The 18,702-nt window shown below is 40.3% G+C and overlaps 1 protein-coding gene across 2 annotated transcripts in view; it reads left to right on the top strand.

Moving 5' to 3' along the window:
• Nucleotides 1-18,702, top strand: part of pcxb (pyruvate carboxylase b) — a 285,541-nt gene that overhangs the window by 259,754 nt on the left and 7,085 nt on the right. For both annotated transcript variants that reach the window (XM_087837657.1, XM_087837656.1), the window contains exons 22-24: nucleotides 5,258-5,437; nucleotides 9,838-10,012; nucleotides 11,692-11,765. In XM_087837657.1, coding sequence (XP_087693783.1) covers nucleotides 5,258-5,437; nucleotides 9,838-10,012; nucleotides 11,692-11,765 — 429 coding nt within the window. The remainder of the gene's footprint in view (nucleotides 1-5,257; nucleotides 5,438-9,837; nucleotides 10,013-11,691; nucleotides 11,766-18,702) is intronic.

Below are 18,702 nucleotides of genomic sequence, written 5' to 3'. Positions count from 1 at the left end.
ATAAACAGGTATAAAACTACCTCATTAGTTTTCCTTCGCATTAGTGACCATGGAGTTCAGATTGAATCTCTTAATGATCGTGGACCAGCCGTTCCTTTGCATGCAGAGCATTTGAACTACGACTATTTAATGACCCAAGCTACAATGACTCTACTAAATATGACACCTGCAGTAGGATTAGGATTGTGCTCAGTTTTCATGTATGTATCACATACAGTTTAATTGGGTTTAATCTCAATTTTAAAAGCATGCATGTGGTAAAATGTAGTGCTGGGAATGCTAAGCTGAAAAGAACCATTGATGATATGACCTTGAAACTGGTGAGCAGCTATAGAATAGAGACACAAGATTTGTTTCCCTTTTCCACCTTGTGTAACACATCACGTACGCTGCGTGTTTTGGTTGATGTCAGCCTCCTTTGCCCTCCTGTCAGCCTGCTGGTCACATAGTGCATAGTATATTTACAGTATAACTACTGAGCCGACAAACCTTGTCTGGAAGATAAGAAGGGGTCTTGTCTAGTTCTAAATCTACTCGTTACTGATGGGAAGAGAAACCCCACACATGAACAGATGGCTCCAGTGTTTGTGTCAGTGATATGAACTGAAAATGCACATAAAGCAACGAGCATTTCTAAAGTTAATTTTTATCTACGCAAATGTCAGCGCAACATGCATTGCAGCAAAAGCTGCTGGGTTAATTGGCAATGACTTGCATATTGCTGGAGCATAAGTTGTCAAACTCACCAGGGCCTCCCTTGCTTGATTTCCCTGCTTTTAACTTGTTTTGCTATCAACTTCCAGTCTCCTCCTCTCTCTCTCAGCTACATCTGTCTCAGCGTGAGCTTGTCGGTATAAAGAGGACAGCTTGTATATGTATTTGTGAGTGTGCTCTGTCTTCTTCCTTTACCCTGTCACTTTCCTCTTGCAATTACAAGCACGTATCCACTCACCTCCCCATCTCAAAACACACTCGGTCTCTCATACTTCGAGGTGGACCACCTCCTTGTATTGCCTGTGGGGCTGCAGATGTCTACTGCTCTTCTCTGTTTGCTTCTGTCTCTCCTCCCCTCGGTTAATCTGTCCATCCCTTTATTTCTCCCTCTTAGTCTTCCTGCCTCACTCCTCATCACCCCGTCTGCAGTCTCTCCCCACTCTCACTCTCCAGTTTCATTTGGTCTCATCTCCTCCTCCATCACCGCCTCCCACCTTCCTTCATTTCGATTAGACTTCCTTCATGTATCTCTAATCTTTCTATCGTTTCTCCCCTCCCCCTCTTCTCTAAGCCTCTCGTTATCGCTCCTCTCTAGTCTCCTCCCCTCCTGACAGGTACCATTCTTCACTCTGCTCCTAGCTTTGCTGGCTGGGCAGTGTGTGTATGTGTTTTCGTTACATTTGCCTTCTCCCTGAAACAGTCGCGCACATGCTGATCTGGATGATAATCCTACGCTCTTTAGGGCAGTTCAGGTTTGGATAGTTGCATTTCGAGACACATTTGAGCAAAGCACACAGATGCACACACAAAATCCACCGGCATGCCGCACACTCAAACATGCCTTTGTGCCAGATTTCTGTTGCCAGGGGTGCGAAGTCACGCAGGACCACTTAGTGAGGACTGCACATTAGTTGAAGTGAGAAAGATGGACAGAAGGTGGAAGAGCAGCATGAGAGAAAAGGAACACTGAGGTGGTGGGAACAGAAAGAGCCGCTGGAGGTGGGTGAGGGCGGAACAGGGCTTGTGTCTCAGATGTGATAATGAGAGCTTTAATTTGGATTAATCGGCATTAATTGCTGATAAAAAGCATTTATGGGAGAGAGGCAGAAATGACAGGAGCTAATTTAATCTCCCTATTCAGTCTCCAAAGAAGCTTTGGGTAACAGAATGTAAAATATGTCCAGTGTAAATTATTTAGCACTGTATCTATACAACACTAACGGTAAACATGTGCGTAGATATTTATTTTTATGTTCAGCCTTGCCAAAGTGTGACTCAATAAATGTCAGTAAATGGGTCAGTTTCTCTGCCATCTCAGCTGCTGAAAGGATCAACATGAACATTTACAGAGAACTTCTGCTCCCCAGGACAAAGACTGTTAGTTTTTTCCTTTTTCTGTTTTAGTGACGCTCTGAAATTGAACGCAGGACCTTAAATTGATCAGATTTCTCTCTGCGCGTCGCAACATCTCAGAGCAGATTGTTACAAATTTTATATCCAATCTGGTCCCAGTATGTTTTTCCCAGAGGGAATCCAGCGACTCTCCTCGAGGTTTCTGGCTGAATAAGATGTAGATGTAACCCGGTGCAGTGTTTAGCACTGTCAACCTTTTAGTGTGGCTTAACACCCGGTTTCTTGGTCTTGTCAGGGGAAAAAGATAACAGCAGGTGTTTTCTACTGCAGTGCATTTTGTTCAAAGGCTCAAGAAGCTGATTACTTTTGTCAGTCCAGTCAAAAGCTAAACTTCCCTCTAAAGTAGAGGCATAAAGACACCATCTTATCAGTAAGACGGAGAGCGATCAGCAGCCAACAGTCTGAGCTCGGCTTCGCGCAGGAACAGAGGAAATCAGATTTTTCTAACCCGACCACAATGTGATTTTCCTCACTCCTCGTCTAAAAATATAGGAAAGCTCACACATCATATATAGCTCATACACCACTGAAAATATGATTTCTCTTTTTCCCGTGTGTGAGGCATCCGGAGAGAGTTGGAGGTGGGTGATTCATCAACAGAGATTGATAATGGGAGTAACACTCTTGATGTTACTGTGGATCAAGCAAAAAGAAATATTTGGCAGATGGACTAGAGAGAAGAGGGATGGGAACGGGACCAAGTTGATTCATGAAGGAAGAGTAAAAATCCAACATGTTGGCTTTTAGTGTAAAGACAAAGGTCAAGATGGTGAGTGAGGGATGAAGTAAGAAGGCTGTTCTTTGAAGATGGGTAATAAAGATGGAAAGATGTAACACCTGTGCAGTGAAAGGAGGAGACGCATGAACTCCAGACGCAGAGAAAACTAAGCAACATTGAGCTTTGCTGTGTTTTGATAGAGTTTAAGTAAGTCAGTAGTATGCTTTTGTTTGACATCTCCACAGTTTGTATTAACAACCGGCTCAAATCTCTCAAGGTTTTTTGCAGTCGTTCATTGTGTAAAAGCAGGGTGTCATTATAGCCTCTACTCACAAACCCCGTCAACCTGAACTACAGGTGTTGTAGCAGAGAATGCTGAAGGGAGGAGCATTTCTTCTATCTTGTTTCTTGTCTCGCTGCGTAATCACTTGCACATGTCCTTTGAAAATAGTCCAAATGGTTTTGGAATTGAGCAGGCATCCTGGGGCTGTTCTTGACACTTTGCTTCTGATTGCACAGAAACAAGTTTCAAAGGAACTGATCTGATCATTTTGATGTTTGTTAAAATGCAGTTGCACAGTGGGAGGAACCGTTTGAGACACTTTCATTATTTTGTCACTTAAGTATTGTTTTTTTTGACCAAAGATGTTATAATGCTGTATCAGGATTTGCTCGGTTGATCTGACAGTGTAGCTTAAATCGTTTATACTGTTTCTTCCACTGATGGCATTTCTATTTTTACAGCAGCTTGACATGAAAAAAGTCAGTATTGCTATGTCTAAACACAAAAAGCGCTTACACACACACAATCTCGTTTTGCAATCTTAGTGAGGACATCTAGATCACATAATGCTGCTTACCCTACCCCTAACCATCAAAAATGAATGCCTAAGCCTAACCAAAACTTAATGGTAACCTTGACATTAAAACCACATTTTGAACCTGAAAAATGGCTCGTGAGGACTGGTGTGCATGTCCTCTCTTGGTCCCCACAACTACAGTAGAATGCCAGTTTCTGGTCCTCACGAAGATGCCTAAACAGGAACACACACACACACACGGGGCTGTAGTTGTTGAAAGACTGAAGTGATCCCACGAGCTCATATAGCCTAACAAGCACCCAAATCCCAGCAGTTTGTAGTAATCCCAGAGGGATGTGTGTGCTTTATTTCTTCCTCACAATAATTTGGTGTCGCTTCTTTGAGAAATAGGTGTCAAGGTCTTTGTTTGGGGATTCCTCAGGGAATCTCAGCTTAATCTATATTTGTTCATCCATTTTCTCTCCTTGCTCTCTCTCCTTTTGAGTGCTCTAATTGCCTTGGAAATAGACTTTGTGTGAAACGTGGACCCGCTTCCTGCATGCGCTGCTCTTTCAGCTGTCAGTTCTTACATTTCCAGACGATGCATCGGGGTTGAAAACAACCCCAAAAACCAAAATGTGAAAATGGTTTTTAAATTTAGAAGAGGTTAAATCTGGAAGGTGAAACTAACAGCATCTTTTCTGTTTTATTCCCCCTTAGCTCTCTCTTTCTAACAGATAATAAAATGTTAAGGACTGAGTACAAACCGTAGTGTTTGTTTATGAGATTGGAAGTTGGTGGGTCATATTAATTGACCCCTTTCTCACTTTAATGGTCCAAGCACCAGATGGAAGTCAACAGGAAAGCCTTAAATTTGCGTCTCCAATCATTACAATAAGAGTAATGTGTGCAATTGATATTTGCACCAGTGTCCTGTTCAGTCTGAAGTGACTCTACCTATCACCATTATGCTAATAGGGATCGCTATTACCATAATGATATGCCATTATAAATAATGAAAGAGTGAATACGTGTGATTTTAATGAATGTTTTCTGCACCCTTTTTTCTTCCCTCCTCGTTTTCAGGTTCATTCTGTTTTCACGGAGCAGACCAAATCAGATGATTAAAGAGGCTGTGTCGATGTAAACATCTTTTCATTTCCCTTCCTCCGGGTCTCTCTGTGCTTAATCTTTGTAGACAGCATCTTCATTAAAACAAACACTCTGTGACCACTTCTCTTTTGCTGAAATCACCGCGGATGTGCAGAAATACCTGTGCTCTGCAAATGGGAGGACTTGGCGTGGAAGAATGCTGTAGCCTGACAAACTGCAGCAACTTCTACTCTACCATTACCCAACTAAAAAAGATGCTCGATTTTCTCTTAATACTTTATTTTTTTCTCTATAAATATGTGGATATATATTTTTTTTCTGTCAGCTTAAAAGGCACAGTGAATAACAGCGGCTCTCCTTGTCCTAAGCAAACTCTGATAAATGGAAGTATCCAACTGAAGGGTACATCAGGCTAATATTAACTTTCTTTATCCAGAAATGGGTTTAACACTCCCACACGAAACACTACAAGTGCTCAGACTTTTTTCCTCTTTGCTAGGTGACTCCTTCCTCAAAGATCGTGGGTGACCTGGCCCAGTTCATGGTGCAGAACAACCTGACCAGAGCAGAGGTGGAGGAGAGAGCGGACGAGTTGTCCTTCCCCCTCTCTGTCGTCGAGTTCCTTCAGGGATACGTTGGGATACCACACGGAGGATTCCCTGAGCCCTTCAGATCTAAGGTACTCATATTGGAGTCTTTGTATATAATTCCAATAAGGATTTGTACAAAAGCATTCATTTATTTATTTAAAAATCATTTAACTTCCCTATCTGCTGGAATAAATGGACACTGCTATTTAGATCACAAAATACTCGCTCAACATTTGTCCTTCACGTCCTTCACTTGTGCCTTTTTGTAACAAACACGGGCCAGAGAGCTTCATTAAAGGTGTGCATGTAATTACACACGCAAACACAAAAGTTCTGTTTCATGCTTTATCTCATCTGACACAAGCTGAAAACAGTTTCTTTGCCTCTGCTCTTTTCTCGTCTCCTCACGAGTGCATACAGCGAGGCCGACCGCTATGCGCATCAGGGGGCCACCAGCATGACGTCTCCTTGGGAGTTACAAGAACACACAGAGGATTAAAACATTTCCCCTGAATGTTTCTAACATAGTGGTAGTTGACATTTCTGAAAAGTTTTTTTTCAGTATTTCCTTTTCCATCTAATATTTTGAGCAGTGTAAGTGTGTAGATGTACAGTTAAAGGGAATTTTTAATACTTTAATGTATTCCCCCCACTGGTCAAGTCATTTCTTAAAGCCTTATCAAGGTGTTTCCTCAGTTCATAGCTTAGTTTTATCTTAAACGATCTGTCGGTTTGTTTTTGTCGTCATTTGGCTCCCGTCCTTCTTTTTCTTTGTTTGTTTGAAACATCGCTTGTCCTCCTGCCACTTTTCTTCTTCCTCAAACATAATCAGATGTTTTTCATTTAGTTGTGATGGTAAATTGGTGTGTCTTATGTTTTTAAATACTTTGTCTGGTGAGTCATTACCATTTTAAAAAGCACAGATAGCTGCTGTGTTCATTCCGGTCATCAGGTTTATTTATGTGGTTTTGTGTTCAGTCAGCATTCACGCTGCAAGAAGCTAAAGTGTCACTGTTTTCGTTTTTCATTTAACTTGTTACTTGTTTAAGTGGATATTTTCATTCCAAATAATGCAAAAAAGTCACCAGACTTTTTTTTTAAAACAACTATCAGAGCTGCAGGTTGCATCGTAGTGTGTACTCTGAGTAAATACTCCATACAAAATCCTCTCATCTCAGCCAGAACATCTGACTAAATCTCTCGATATTCAGACACCGACAGCCCGTCAGGGGCAGTTGAGCTCACAGCATAACTTCAGTCGCTCATTCAGTTAAATGACTACCACAGTTTACTTTTGCTTTGATTTCATTGTGTTTTAATTTGTGTGCTATTGTGTTTGCCTATGTCAACATGGAAGCCGCACAGCTGAGACCTAAATCTGATATTCACTCACACACACACCATGTATCAGCATGACTGATTTACATAACCTCAGCTCAGACATGAAAAGACACGAGAGGAATTTTGTTTAGAGGAAATAAAAGTAAAACATTTATCACAGTATCTTTAGAAAACACAGCTAGCTTGTGACTACTTTGCCTTCAGTCATTGACCTTTAGTTGCTGCTGTGTCACTCATCTTTATTAATGCATATAAGCACACACATGTATAACCCCAGCTGTACGCTGTAGCTTAAGGTTATATTCGTACGCTATCAGCAAAGAAGCAGCAGTGTTTCCTTAATGGTGCTTCGGTGGTGTTAATTAGCTGGTGAACAGGCGTTCCATAATTATATCACATTCATTCATTTCTCAAAGGCTGTCGCAAAGTTACTTTCATTCCTTTGAATCATAAAGTGGTAACTGAGTTGTTTCCTCGTCTGGTGCGTGTGGAAAAAACACAATGGACAAGGGAAAAAGATGGGGGACAAAGAATGGTGAAAAGGTGGGAATGTGGATTGTGAGACTGAGGAAAGAGAAGTGTATTAGACCATCAGAAATGAAACGAGCTAATGAAATGAGTGTCATTAAAAATGCAGCAGATCCCTCAGAGGAGCATACTTGAAAAGAAAGAAAAGGGTAAAACTGAGTGAGTGTGTTGTTTAGTTCCCACAGAAATGTGAAGAGTCACCAAATAACCTTGGAGGAAGTTTCCTTTATTTGTTAATGGAAACAGACACACACAGACGGAGTCACTGTCTGTGTCTCACACTTAAACAATCAAGCATTTAGGTGTAAGGACATCCTCAGAGGAGACTGTGCTAATGAGCAGGGACTCCAGTGAACCTGCTATCTTTGAAGTGCCTTTCTCGCACACGCACAAATGAGTAAGCTATCTTTGAACTGTTAGCTCTGTGACTAATAGAATTGCACTGGGCCCTTTGTCTAGAGATTTCTGCAGGGTGCACACACACACGCTTGATGATGTTATGAAGATGCAAAGCAGCACACAAATTGGTAAACATAACAGATATATACAGTTGTGGTAGAAAGTACCTTTTCAGTTCCAAGGTTTTACTTTTATCAGGATGCAATAAAAAGCATCTGGTCCTCAGCAGGTCTTAAGTTAGGTCAGTATAACCTCAAATAAACTGTAAAACATAACTTATTTCACTGTTATTAACAAAAATAAGCTGATAAACAAATTCAGTCAATGAACTGATCATCAGCAAGTGTGTGTGCACCTCTGCATGTATTATCACAATGCAAAGGAGGAAAGACAAAAGCAACGACTTGGAGAAGAAACCGTTGCCGTCCATCAATTTGAGAAAGGTTGAAAGTTTCCAAACAATTTGATGTCCATCATTCTACAGTGAGAAAGATTATTCACGAGTGGAAAATATTCAAGACAGCTGCCAATCTTTCCAGGAGTGAACATCCCAGCAAATTCTCCCCCGAGGTCAGACTGTGCAATGCTCTGACCAGAAACTGCAAAAAATACAAATATAACATCTCTGACTTTACGGGCGTCAGTTGGCGTGTTAAGACTGAACAAGTATCACTTGTGTGGGAGGATGGCTAGCCGGGAAGCCTCTTATCTAAAAAGAACATGGCAGCAAAGTTGCATCTCAACTAAAGCCACAATACTTCTGGAACAACGTCCTTTGGAGAGACAAGACCAAAGTGGAGGAAACAAAACACAGCATAGCAGCACAAACACCTCATAGCAACTATCAAGCAAGGTGGAGGAGGGGTCTCCTCACCATATTGTGTGACGATCTTCTGACAACTAAAGCTTGTCTAAAACTGGACCAGGACAGTGATCACCAGCATGCAGTAACAGAATGGCCCAATCAAAGAACAGATCTCAAACTGATTGAAATGCTGATTGAAACCTTAACAAATGCACACAAACAACAATAACCTGAAGCAGCATTTGTAAGAAGAATGGGCCAGAATTCCTCCACAGCATGTGAGAAACTGATGAATTGCTTTGTGTATGACTTTAAGTTGTTGAAGGTGCTTCTAGGACAGTGGTTCTTAACCTGGGTTCGATCGAACCCTAGGGGTTCGGTGAGTCAGTCTCAGGGGTTTGGGCAGAGCCTCCGCCGTGACATGCATGGCTCATTTTGTGCACCAGTAAAAAACATATCTACGTCTTGAATTTGAAAAAAAACATATTTTATTTTTCACTAAAGAGGGGTTCAATGAATTTGCATATGAAACTGGTGGGGTTCGGTACCTCCAACAAGGTTAAGAACCACTGTTCTAAGACCTACTGAGTCATGGGATGTGCTTAGTTTTTCACACTATAACATAGACCACAAAGGTCAGCACCAAAGACACAAGTGAAAACGCCAAGTCTTCCAGTAGCTTCCTCCTTTTGTATGTTTCAGGAGACAAAACAAGGGTTCCTACTCTTTACAGCAGCCTTTAGATGAATTGACAGTTCTCAACATGATCTCCTCAGCGCACATTATTATTAGCCCCAGATCAATTGTCTCTTTCAGACACCAACAACTGTGTGGGCAGATAAAATGTCATATCATTGGTCTTAAAGCAGTATCTGTATATTGCTTCTGAACAGTTTCTTTGAATTGTCATTTATTTTTTTGTCACGTAACGCTGCAGTCATGTTTGATGGGCTGATAGTAGCTTACTGGCTGAAATGACGGAGATGGAGATAACTAAAGTGGAAACCACCACAGAGCTTGACATGACAGTGCTGCTGTTTTTATGTAAATGTAAAAAAAACAACTTAAGTTTTCCATTCTCAGTTTCTACTGCTTCTCTCCTCCTTTGTCTCAAAGCATTAAGTGCGTCTGTCTTCCTCCTCCTCTCACTCTGTGTCAATTTAGTGTTTTTGACAGGTTCAAGTTTTTATGTGTAGCTGTGAAGTACAATGTGAAGGTTTTACCATCACTTTAGATATTTCACATGCTTCCACCTCCCATGGGGACGTTATGAAGAAAATCCAGAAAGACTGTATCACTTTATATATAAAGTTTTAGTAAATAGTTTGTTCGCGACCCTCTTTTGCTGCGATTCTTATTTTTTCCCTCTCATTTCATCTTTATTTCCTCCTTTTCCGTTTCAACATCCTATTTCAGGTGCTGAAGTCTCTTCCCCGCATTGACGGTCGACCTGGTGCCTCTCTGCCACCTATGGACTTCAAGTCCCTGGAAGAGGGCCTGCGAGCCACACACGGGGATGACATCACCCCTGAGGATGTGATGTCAGCAGCCATGTACCCCAAGGTGTTCCAGGAGTTTAAGGAGTTTACTGGTGAGTGGACCGACTGGAAATAAACTGTAGGGTTTATGAGACTTATTTTTTTTCTGTTTCCATTTTTGTAATTTAACTGTTGTGTGAAATGTGTGTTTATTCACACTGCATTCGTGTGATTAAACAAGTCTTAGTTTGTGGTATGTTGTTCTCATTTGTGTTACTACTGGGGCTTGAAATTGGTACCAGCAAAACTTGGGTCAGGAACGCAGAGTATAAAGTTGACCCATTTGGTACAAATATTTTTGTTGTGTTTGGAGAGAGAAATCATTGTAATTCCAACTTGGTCTAAAGGCACAAGCTTGGCGCAAGAAATGACTAATGTAGCAAATTCAACAATAAAGGTTACATATGAATCAGATTTAACTGGAAGCAGTTTGAAGCCGCTGCGTGGATTGACCTGAGTTTAATTATTTTTTTTGTGGAGTTAGGACGTTGTAAGCTGTTAGTCTGGCGTTGGCTCTATGTGAAGATTTTTAATTAATGTGCAGTTGTTCCTTCAATAGCGGGCTGGGCTCTATACAACCCTTAATCTAATGTGAACACTCATTCTTTTATGAGTGTGTTTCGTATTTACGATATTTACCAAAACAAGCCAGTTTTTAAAGCTGGATATTCTGCAGTTTCTCCTGTGTGGTGTGATGAAAATGAGCTATTATTTGGTGGGAGTTTAATAAAAGGCACATATCCGGGGCCTGTTCTCCATATCTAAATTTATATTTTAGTCTAATCAAGCTGATAGGAGTTTGGCTTGATCCCAGATCATCCAGTAGATGTAAAGTCAATCCTACACGGCAGCGAGTTTAATTACGCAAACAAGATTAAATGATTAAACCGAAGCTGTGGGATTCTTCCTGGAGAGCATTTCAGGGCGATCGATTGGACAAATATCAAAATCCTTTTTCCTTTCTGATTCTTTAACTTCAGAGATTAATTTAAGTTGGAGGGACCTGGTTGTGGCTAATTTGCCAACATCCGGGGAAAATGTGGGATTTCCTCCGCCTGCCCATCAACAGTTGTGGATGAGTTGCAGTAATTACAGCGAGAGAACATCTGATGAACTTTACCTAAAATCAAGTCACTGCTGCTGCACCATGTCAGGGGCTCAGAGGTGGAGATCCTGCCTTCATTGTGCTCTAAACAAATCAGGATAGAAGATCTTTGTTCTGTTGACCTGTAAAAATATAGCATATGGATTTAAAAAATAGTTCTTGAAAGTAAAAAGGTGTTTGCGTTTTTACTTTGTGACTGACTTTTATGACTCGTAAGCATAAAGATGTAATGCAGTTCTTTTTATTTCTTTTTCACATTTTAGATCAGACGTTTTTTGATTTTTTTTTTTTTAAACGCTCCTCTTTTCTTATTTCTGTTGATGTTTTCACTGTCAGTGTGAATTATCTCAGTAAGTTCCTGATAGAATCATAGATTTGCTGGTCGTGGTTTCCAGTGTCGATATGTTTCCCATTTGAATGACCACAAGAGTACACCATCAGTTCGGATGATTGAATTCGGCCTGGCTAATCTAATTCTCTTGTGGCTCTGAAGAACCAAACAAGCGTTATCAAGATTACTGATCCTGGATCAGGGAGCTGATCTCTGAACTTTTTTAACTGATGTGCAGAGAACTGGCGCCGACACAGTTTCTAACAAAAACAGCATTTCCTGTTTTCTTTTTTCAGCCAACTTTGGCCCAGTGGATTGTCTCAGCACCAGGCTGTTCTTGGATGGACCCAAGATTGCGGAAGAGTTTGAGGTAAGTAACCACTTACACCTTTCTCACTGTTTTTACATCACTAATCTTCTCATTGTTTTTCCTGCCACGGCTTTGTTAGCTTGTTTCGCTCACAATATCGTCTCTAACATGCATGAAACACCACACGGACACATAAACGAGGTTAAAAACTTTGTGTTTTTTTTTCTCCCCCTATTGAAGCAGGATTTCAACAGTCACTGAGTAAATGTTCTTGGATTCAGTTAGCTGATGAGAAATGACTTGAGTTAAGTAGAGTTCATTAAATGAGTTCTTTTCAGCCTAATTCTTGTGCATTCAAAGCCAACCTTCATAGGATATTCAAGGATATTAAATAAATAAATGCTAACAATGCACAAAAACCCCTGCTGTCTGTGGACACCTTTTATCATTTGCTTTTTCTTTTGGAGGGGAGTGGGGTGAAGAAAAGTGCACGTTAGATTCAGCGCTAAGTGTACTTGTTATTGTTAAGTAACTGTCACTAATTGTATCATAATACATTTAATCTTAATTCCTCTAATGGCCCAATTTTATCTTTAATTAACTCTGATGTTTTAACAGTTTAATAAAGAAAAGGCGTTATCTGCAGGAAATGATCTGTCCGTCAGTGCGGATGACTGAGGTTTGATTCGGTTTGGTGCAGTCACAGTGAAGTGCTGATAACACAGTGGGAGGACGGAGATATTAACAATTTACCAGGGGAACAACAAACAGGATTTCTGATCCCTGTGGGCAGCAGATTGGCCTTCTTGCACTGAAATAGCAGATTACTTTAGTTGTATGATGTTTGAGACGAGGCTTGTGAAAACTACTGGGACCAACATGTCATGCCAAAAATTTTAACTGGTGCTGACTTGTAAAGATTATAGTGTTCGCTTAATCTGCAGCAGAGAGGCAGCTGAACAGTGCAGTCAGAAGAAGCAAAATACATGAGTTGAATCATTTTGCATGTAAGTACAGGTAATAACTGGCTGTCACCTAGTTTCTGCCACTTTCATGATGTTACACGAGTAGAATCAGCAGGATGGAGAAGAGTTTAATAAATATGCAGTCAGCAGAAATAATGTCAGGTATTTGCCGTGCTTATTAAACAGTTCTCTATGAAAAGGAGACGGCATGTTTAAGGACACTGGTTTGTTTTTTATTCTTTTTTTTCCATTACTCATAAACACTTTGAGTAAAACTTAGCCTAAAATGATTGTTGAAGTTCAGATTGAAGAGCAGATTAGAGTGTGATGTAGCTGCTGACAGAAACTTTTGCTACAAATGTCACAGTCGCATCTGATCACAGAGAAGCGTTTTCAGATGGATTTGGTCTGTTAACGTAATAAAACTGTATTAATAACCTTTTGTTGTCCTTCAAAATCTATCCTGTAATTTTACATGAGGTTAGACATGATTTTGCCAGATCATGTAGGAAGATGAGCGACTCGGTATTGAGGAATACAAATGGTACTCTATTAGATTTCTCTGTCCCTAAAGAGTAAACTCACTCGGATACAAACAAAACTATTATTAGTTGTAGTTTAGTAATGGACTAGAATAGTAAGAGACTTCAGTTTGGGTGAAGAGGTGTGGTTGTACCTCTGACCAGATGGCATCAGTACAAAACAAGTGAGCAGGAGGTGAGGCAGGGCAGAGATGTGTGTGACATTTTATTTCTTTTTTAACTTCACAAGGTCTGTAGTGACCTTGTGAAGTATTTTTGTTGCTGCTTTTTTTATGACTTCTATAAAAAGATGATTAAGATTTGCAGCCCTTCCTGTGTTTTTGTTATTTAACTTAACTAAACCTACACGCGTGACAATTACACGTTAACCTTGTGAAGTGTAAAATGAAGCTGATTATAACAACATAATGAAACTGAACTGATTCCTGTCACCTTGATAAATTGAGGAAACCTGAAAACCTGCGGACTTTGGTATTACTGTAACACTGTAACTAAAATGTTAGTGTTACAGTAACACTAACTAAAATGTTACAGTTAAAATGTTAGTGTTACAGTAACACTGTAACTAAAATGTTACAGTGTTACAGTAACTCCACCCTAATCTCAGCTATTAGTTCGACTACTATTCTGAAGCCTTGAGTTTGGTATTTTTAGCTGTCACCTTGTTGGTTTTTTGGATTTATGTAGAAACCAGGGACCATTCATGGAATTATGGTGGTGACTTATCTCTCACAAGAAAGCTACATTATGGCTTATTGAGTTCTCTTTGTCTGCTTTGCTAGGGGGCATAATTTCCCAAAAGGACACTACAATGTATTAAAGAATTAAAACAAACAAGAATATACTCATTAGGAAATGTTTACTGAGGTCTGAAATAATAAAAATACAAGTATGCCGTATGCATTTTCTCATAATGGATTGGTACTAAGGATCGCTCACCTAATCACACACCTTCATACAAGCTCTTTTTTCTGCGCTACCCTCCTGCTGTATTATATAACAATCACACATACTCATCAGTTCGACCCGCTCTACCACCTGAGCCACAGCTACATCATAAACTTCTATACAATTAAATTTGCTGTTGCAGCTGGAGGAGTTGCCGTCTGCTGTCTGTGCAAGCATTTGGTGTACAGGATCTATACTAAAAGATTTTTTTTTAATCCCCTAAATGTGCTTCAAGTTTAATATTTCAAATTAAATATAACTAAGAAATCTTAAAATACATGGACAAAATATAGCCAGCTAACTAAATCAGCAGTCAGTTCGTCGGTACTTGCAGTCGCCCTGCAAAATGAGTCACTGAAAACCTTTAAATCCATAAACACATTATTTTAACTCCTTTTACATATTTTTTTTCTCTAAATATGAAAAAACCTCCAGTTCTCTTGTAGAAATTGTGTGTGTACAGCCTCCTGTTGTGTTTTGGTTGAATGTAGTTGGAGGCTTTTCAGAAGTATTCATGCTCATAAATATGGGTGTGTTGTAGAGAAACCCCACAGATTTATTTTCCATGGTATCTTAAAATCTACTTTTTAAGTCTCATCTTGTGACGTGCATTGAGAGTGTGTGATATCCTGCTGCAAGCTCAGTGAGTAATCGGCCTCCTCAGCCTTCATACATCGTCCTTATTTTGTTTTCATATGTTAAACTAATTGTCTATATAGTACATATTTCTTTCATAAGGGTTCTTTTCTGTACTCTACATCAAACTCTAATCTTTTGACGAGTATTAAAATTCCAGTATATTCCTAACAGCCTTCATACATTATAAATCATCTGATCCTCCTGCATCTTTTTCTTCCTTTCAGAAATTCCTCTTCATTCCCTCAGTATGACTGCCGCACACAGATCCGACTGACAGTGATTCAGAGCAGTGAAAGGCAACCATGTTTAATTACGGCTTCATTTCAGTGCAGCAAAATGTTTCCAGGCTGGTGTTAATTGATTTTTATATTACCGGAGACATAGGAAGCACTACTACCCTCCTGCTGTATTATTAGGAAAAATCCACTGTGCTCATTTAGTATTGACCCTAAAGACTCGCAGCTCCACCTCATCCACCCAAATCATTTGATGCCTCGAGTTAGAATTCTGTAAGGAGACCCAGACCCCTAACCACAGATCAGAATAAAACCTTCAAACATTTGATTAAGCCTAAGCAGTTTTAGCATGTAATTATTTGCTTTGAATTTGCAGTTTGGGATACATTGTTCAGCTCCTTTCACACTCGGCAACATACTAAATAGTCAGTGTGAATAGCAAGAAAAAAAATCTGCAATTTTAGAGGAAGAAAAGCAAAAACTATCAATAATCAGTCTTGCCTATTGCTGTATCGACTTTCCTTCCATTTAAATTGATTTCCTAACTGTCTTTCCTTTAAACTGAAGACTTCATATACACAGCCCATCTTAGCTTTCAATGATTCTGTTTGCATTTTTCCTGCCTAAGTGTCTGTCATTCACACTTACCGACTGCACTGATGTTTCTTTCCAACCTCAGCTGTCACCTCGCCTTGCTGCTGTTTATCTAATCTCCTCTCCGTCAGAGCTATTGTCGGTTTTTTTGTTGTTTTTTTTAACTTTCACTCAGTTTTGTGCTCAACATCAGTCTTTGCCACAGAAACGAGCCTGCCCCTGTTGTCATGACGATGGGCACTTTCATCAGATCGGATCCGATTAGCTGTGCCGAGCAAACCGTGGAATGAAAACATGTCAAAGAGTGACCCGTCGTAAGGAGAGTGAGTCACCTCACGGAGGCTAAAAGACTAGAACGACTGATTTCAGTTGTGTCGTTGCTGTTTCACTGAATTTAAGCGTAAATTGTTACTATTGTAACTGGAGTTCTCTGGAGTTGGCATGGTTTTAAATTGCGCATATCGACAGTGAGACATTGTGCTATCGGCTAAATTCGCTTTTTTCTTCCTATATTCTTCAGGACATACCGTCTGATACATAATGCATTAGTTTCCTTAGGTGCCGCGTGCCTTTATGTTTGAAAGCCAGAGTTATCACCAGTGAAATATTAATAACCTGGCAGTGGAGCACCTATCAAAGCAGCACTGACAACGTTAACAGACAGGCAGCCGTCACTGGGGGGAGTTTTGAGTTGCATGAGTTCCGGACGAATTGACTTTTTGGCCATGTGAGATGTTGCATTTGATGAGACTCTGACAGCTTGAGTGTTAAGTTGGAGATGGACTGCGTGGTGGCCAAATGAGTGACGGCAACAAAAAAAAGTCCAGTGCACAGAAGAGTTGGTAGCATCGTGTCAGTTTGTGACAGTTATCAATTGGTGTTCATAGCTTTGGCCGGACTGACTAGTTTGTAGAATTACAGTAAGTTTTGTGAAAGCAGAGAAAAACCCAGAAAAACAGGAAATGGTTAGTTTTTAGCTGGAGCTTTGTAGGTGCTTCTGGCAAATCCGAGGTGATAGCTGTCAATACACATGACTTTTGCAGTGCAGATGTATTATTAACTGTGTTCTTGTAACTGACAGTGTTTATGAGCTTTTGGCAGAAAGTCTGTAAAAGACACAAAGTCTTGATCAAAAATGATTTAGCCAGCACATCTTTTAGAGCTCAGCACTAGACCCAAAGCCTGCAGCAGCTGATGTTGTGAAAATCGGATATAAAGGCTTTCACTGTAATCATATATTGTTCCGCACTTCCCATCAAGGTTGTTGGAAATCTAGCGAATAGGCCAAGAAAGGAAAGCGAGCCTCAAACATTTGTTCTGAATATTGTAGGGAACTGTGATCGGATTTTTATTTATTTTTCAGTCTGCTGTCATTGGGTTTCCTGCTGAGTCCTGCTGAGCTGGCCATTTACACATGTCCCTCTTATAAGAGAAGTTACCACTTTGGAGAAAAACAAACATCTGATGCCTTTTTTAATGTGCACACATACATAAATATACACCTACTCACAGGTTACTGGTCAGTCCATAGCAGTCATGCACCCGCACATGCATACAGCACTAAAAAGAGGCGGAGGGCGACATCGCCTTACGTGTATCTGGCATGTGCTGATGATTCAGTGTGCTATTAATCATGTTTGACAGAAATATAAACACAGATTTTCACAAACACGGAGTCATTTATTTACCGACCATCACCGCTAATGTGCGCAGACACCGACACATAATCTCATTACTGTCACGGGCGACACAAGTCATTATAAAGTCGCATCAAAGACATCGTGTTAAGCAGAAAGGGAAACTTGTTTAACGCAGGGATGTTATAAACAAAAATGGCTAAGCAGGTGAGTCTGACAGGAGGCTGCATGACTGGTGCGTAAAGGCAAGAAGAGCACTAATGTGTCGCTGGTTTAGAAGAGATTCATGTTGTGTGTATGTGAGAGACAAAAACCAGTATAGTGGTAAGAAACCAAAGCAGGAAGCAGCTGAGTGTTTGAGGGTTTGCTCTAAAAGTATTTTATTGGCTTTAAAACCATCAATGTAGTTTATCTGATGTTGTTAAGTGCAGAAGAATTCGTTATACATACTACTTCTAAGAAGGTCCTAAATCTGAGGTGTGCAGTTAAAGTCAGTATACCTACTAAAACAACTTCTCTTGCTTATCTGAAGACTGTAGGTGGTTAACTGTGAAACAATAGAAGAGGTGTAATGTAGAGAAGCTTATGCAACAAAGGTGGCGGCTGCAGACAACACACAGAAGTGTTGGATTTTAGTTGGTTATACATTCACATCTCTAACAAAATAATCAAAAGATTCATAAATGGTTAGAAACTCTTCTTATATGCAGTTAGTGTTTTATATAGGAACGCCTGAGAGGAGATGTAGTGTAGAAGACACACAGATGGAAAAAGGTAGGCAGCTGTGTTTTTTGCAAAGCACTGTCAAGGGCCTAACAAAACGGCATCAGCTGCAGAGAAGTTTAGTGTAAAGGAATGTGAAGAAGAGAGAGACAGAAGGCAAAAGCTTGCAAAGAAAGAGTCGGAGCACCCAGAGAAAGAGAATAAAATTAAGATCAATACATATCTGCAGCATCGTGTATTTTTGTCTTTGCGCTGAGGTTTAGTTTGGAATATCAATGGATGCTCAGCAGCTCAGATGGCAGTGTGGGGTACGAAGGGAAGCATAAACAAAGTAGGAGAGGCGGAGAGCTACACAACAGATAAGAGAAGCCGAAAGAGGCAGATGATGGAAATTAATAATGGCATGAGAGTCGCAGTGGCCCCAGAAATAGGTAACAAAATGACAATACAAAATAGAAAGCCGTGACACATGGGAGGACTGACAAAGAGCGAGATTGAAAGCCAGAGAGAAAAAGTTGGACAAATAGAAAGACGGGGAAAAATGAGTTTCCACCCAGTGAGATGAGAGATTTGAGAAGGGCTGTGAGATAAATGAAGAAGTAGAGCGGCTGGTGTCGAGGGGAAGACCGGCAAGCCAGAAAGCACGACTGACCAGAATTGATATGAGAAGGTGGTCGACCTGCTTGTGCTTCAGAGATGAGGCGTCTGTCTTA

Source organism: Neolamprologus brichardi, chromosome 3 (assembly GCF_056152115.1).
Source record: "Neolamprologus brichardi isolate AB-2024 chromosome 3, ASM5615211v1, whole genome shotgun sequence".
NCBI classification, from domain to species: Eukaryota; Metazoa; Chordata; class Actinopteri; order Cichliformes; family Cichlidae; genus Neolamprologus; species Neolamprologus brichardi.
This window is presented reverse-complemented; position numbering and strand designations above follow the sequence as displayed.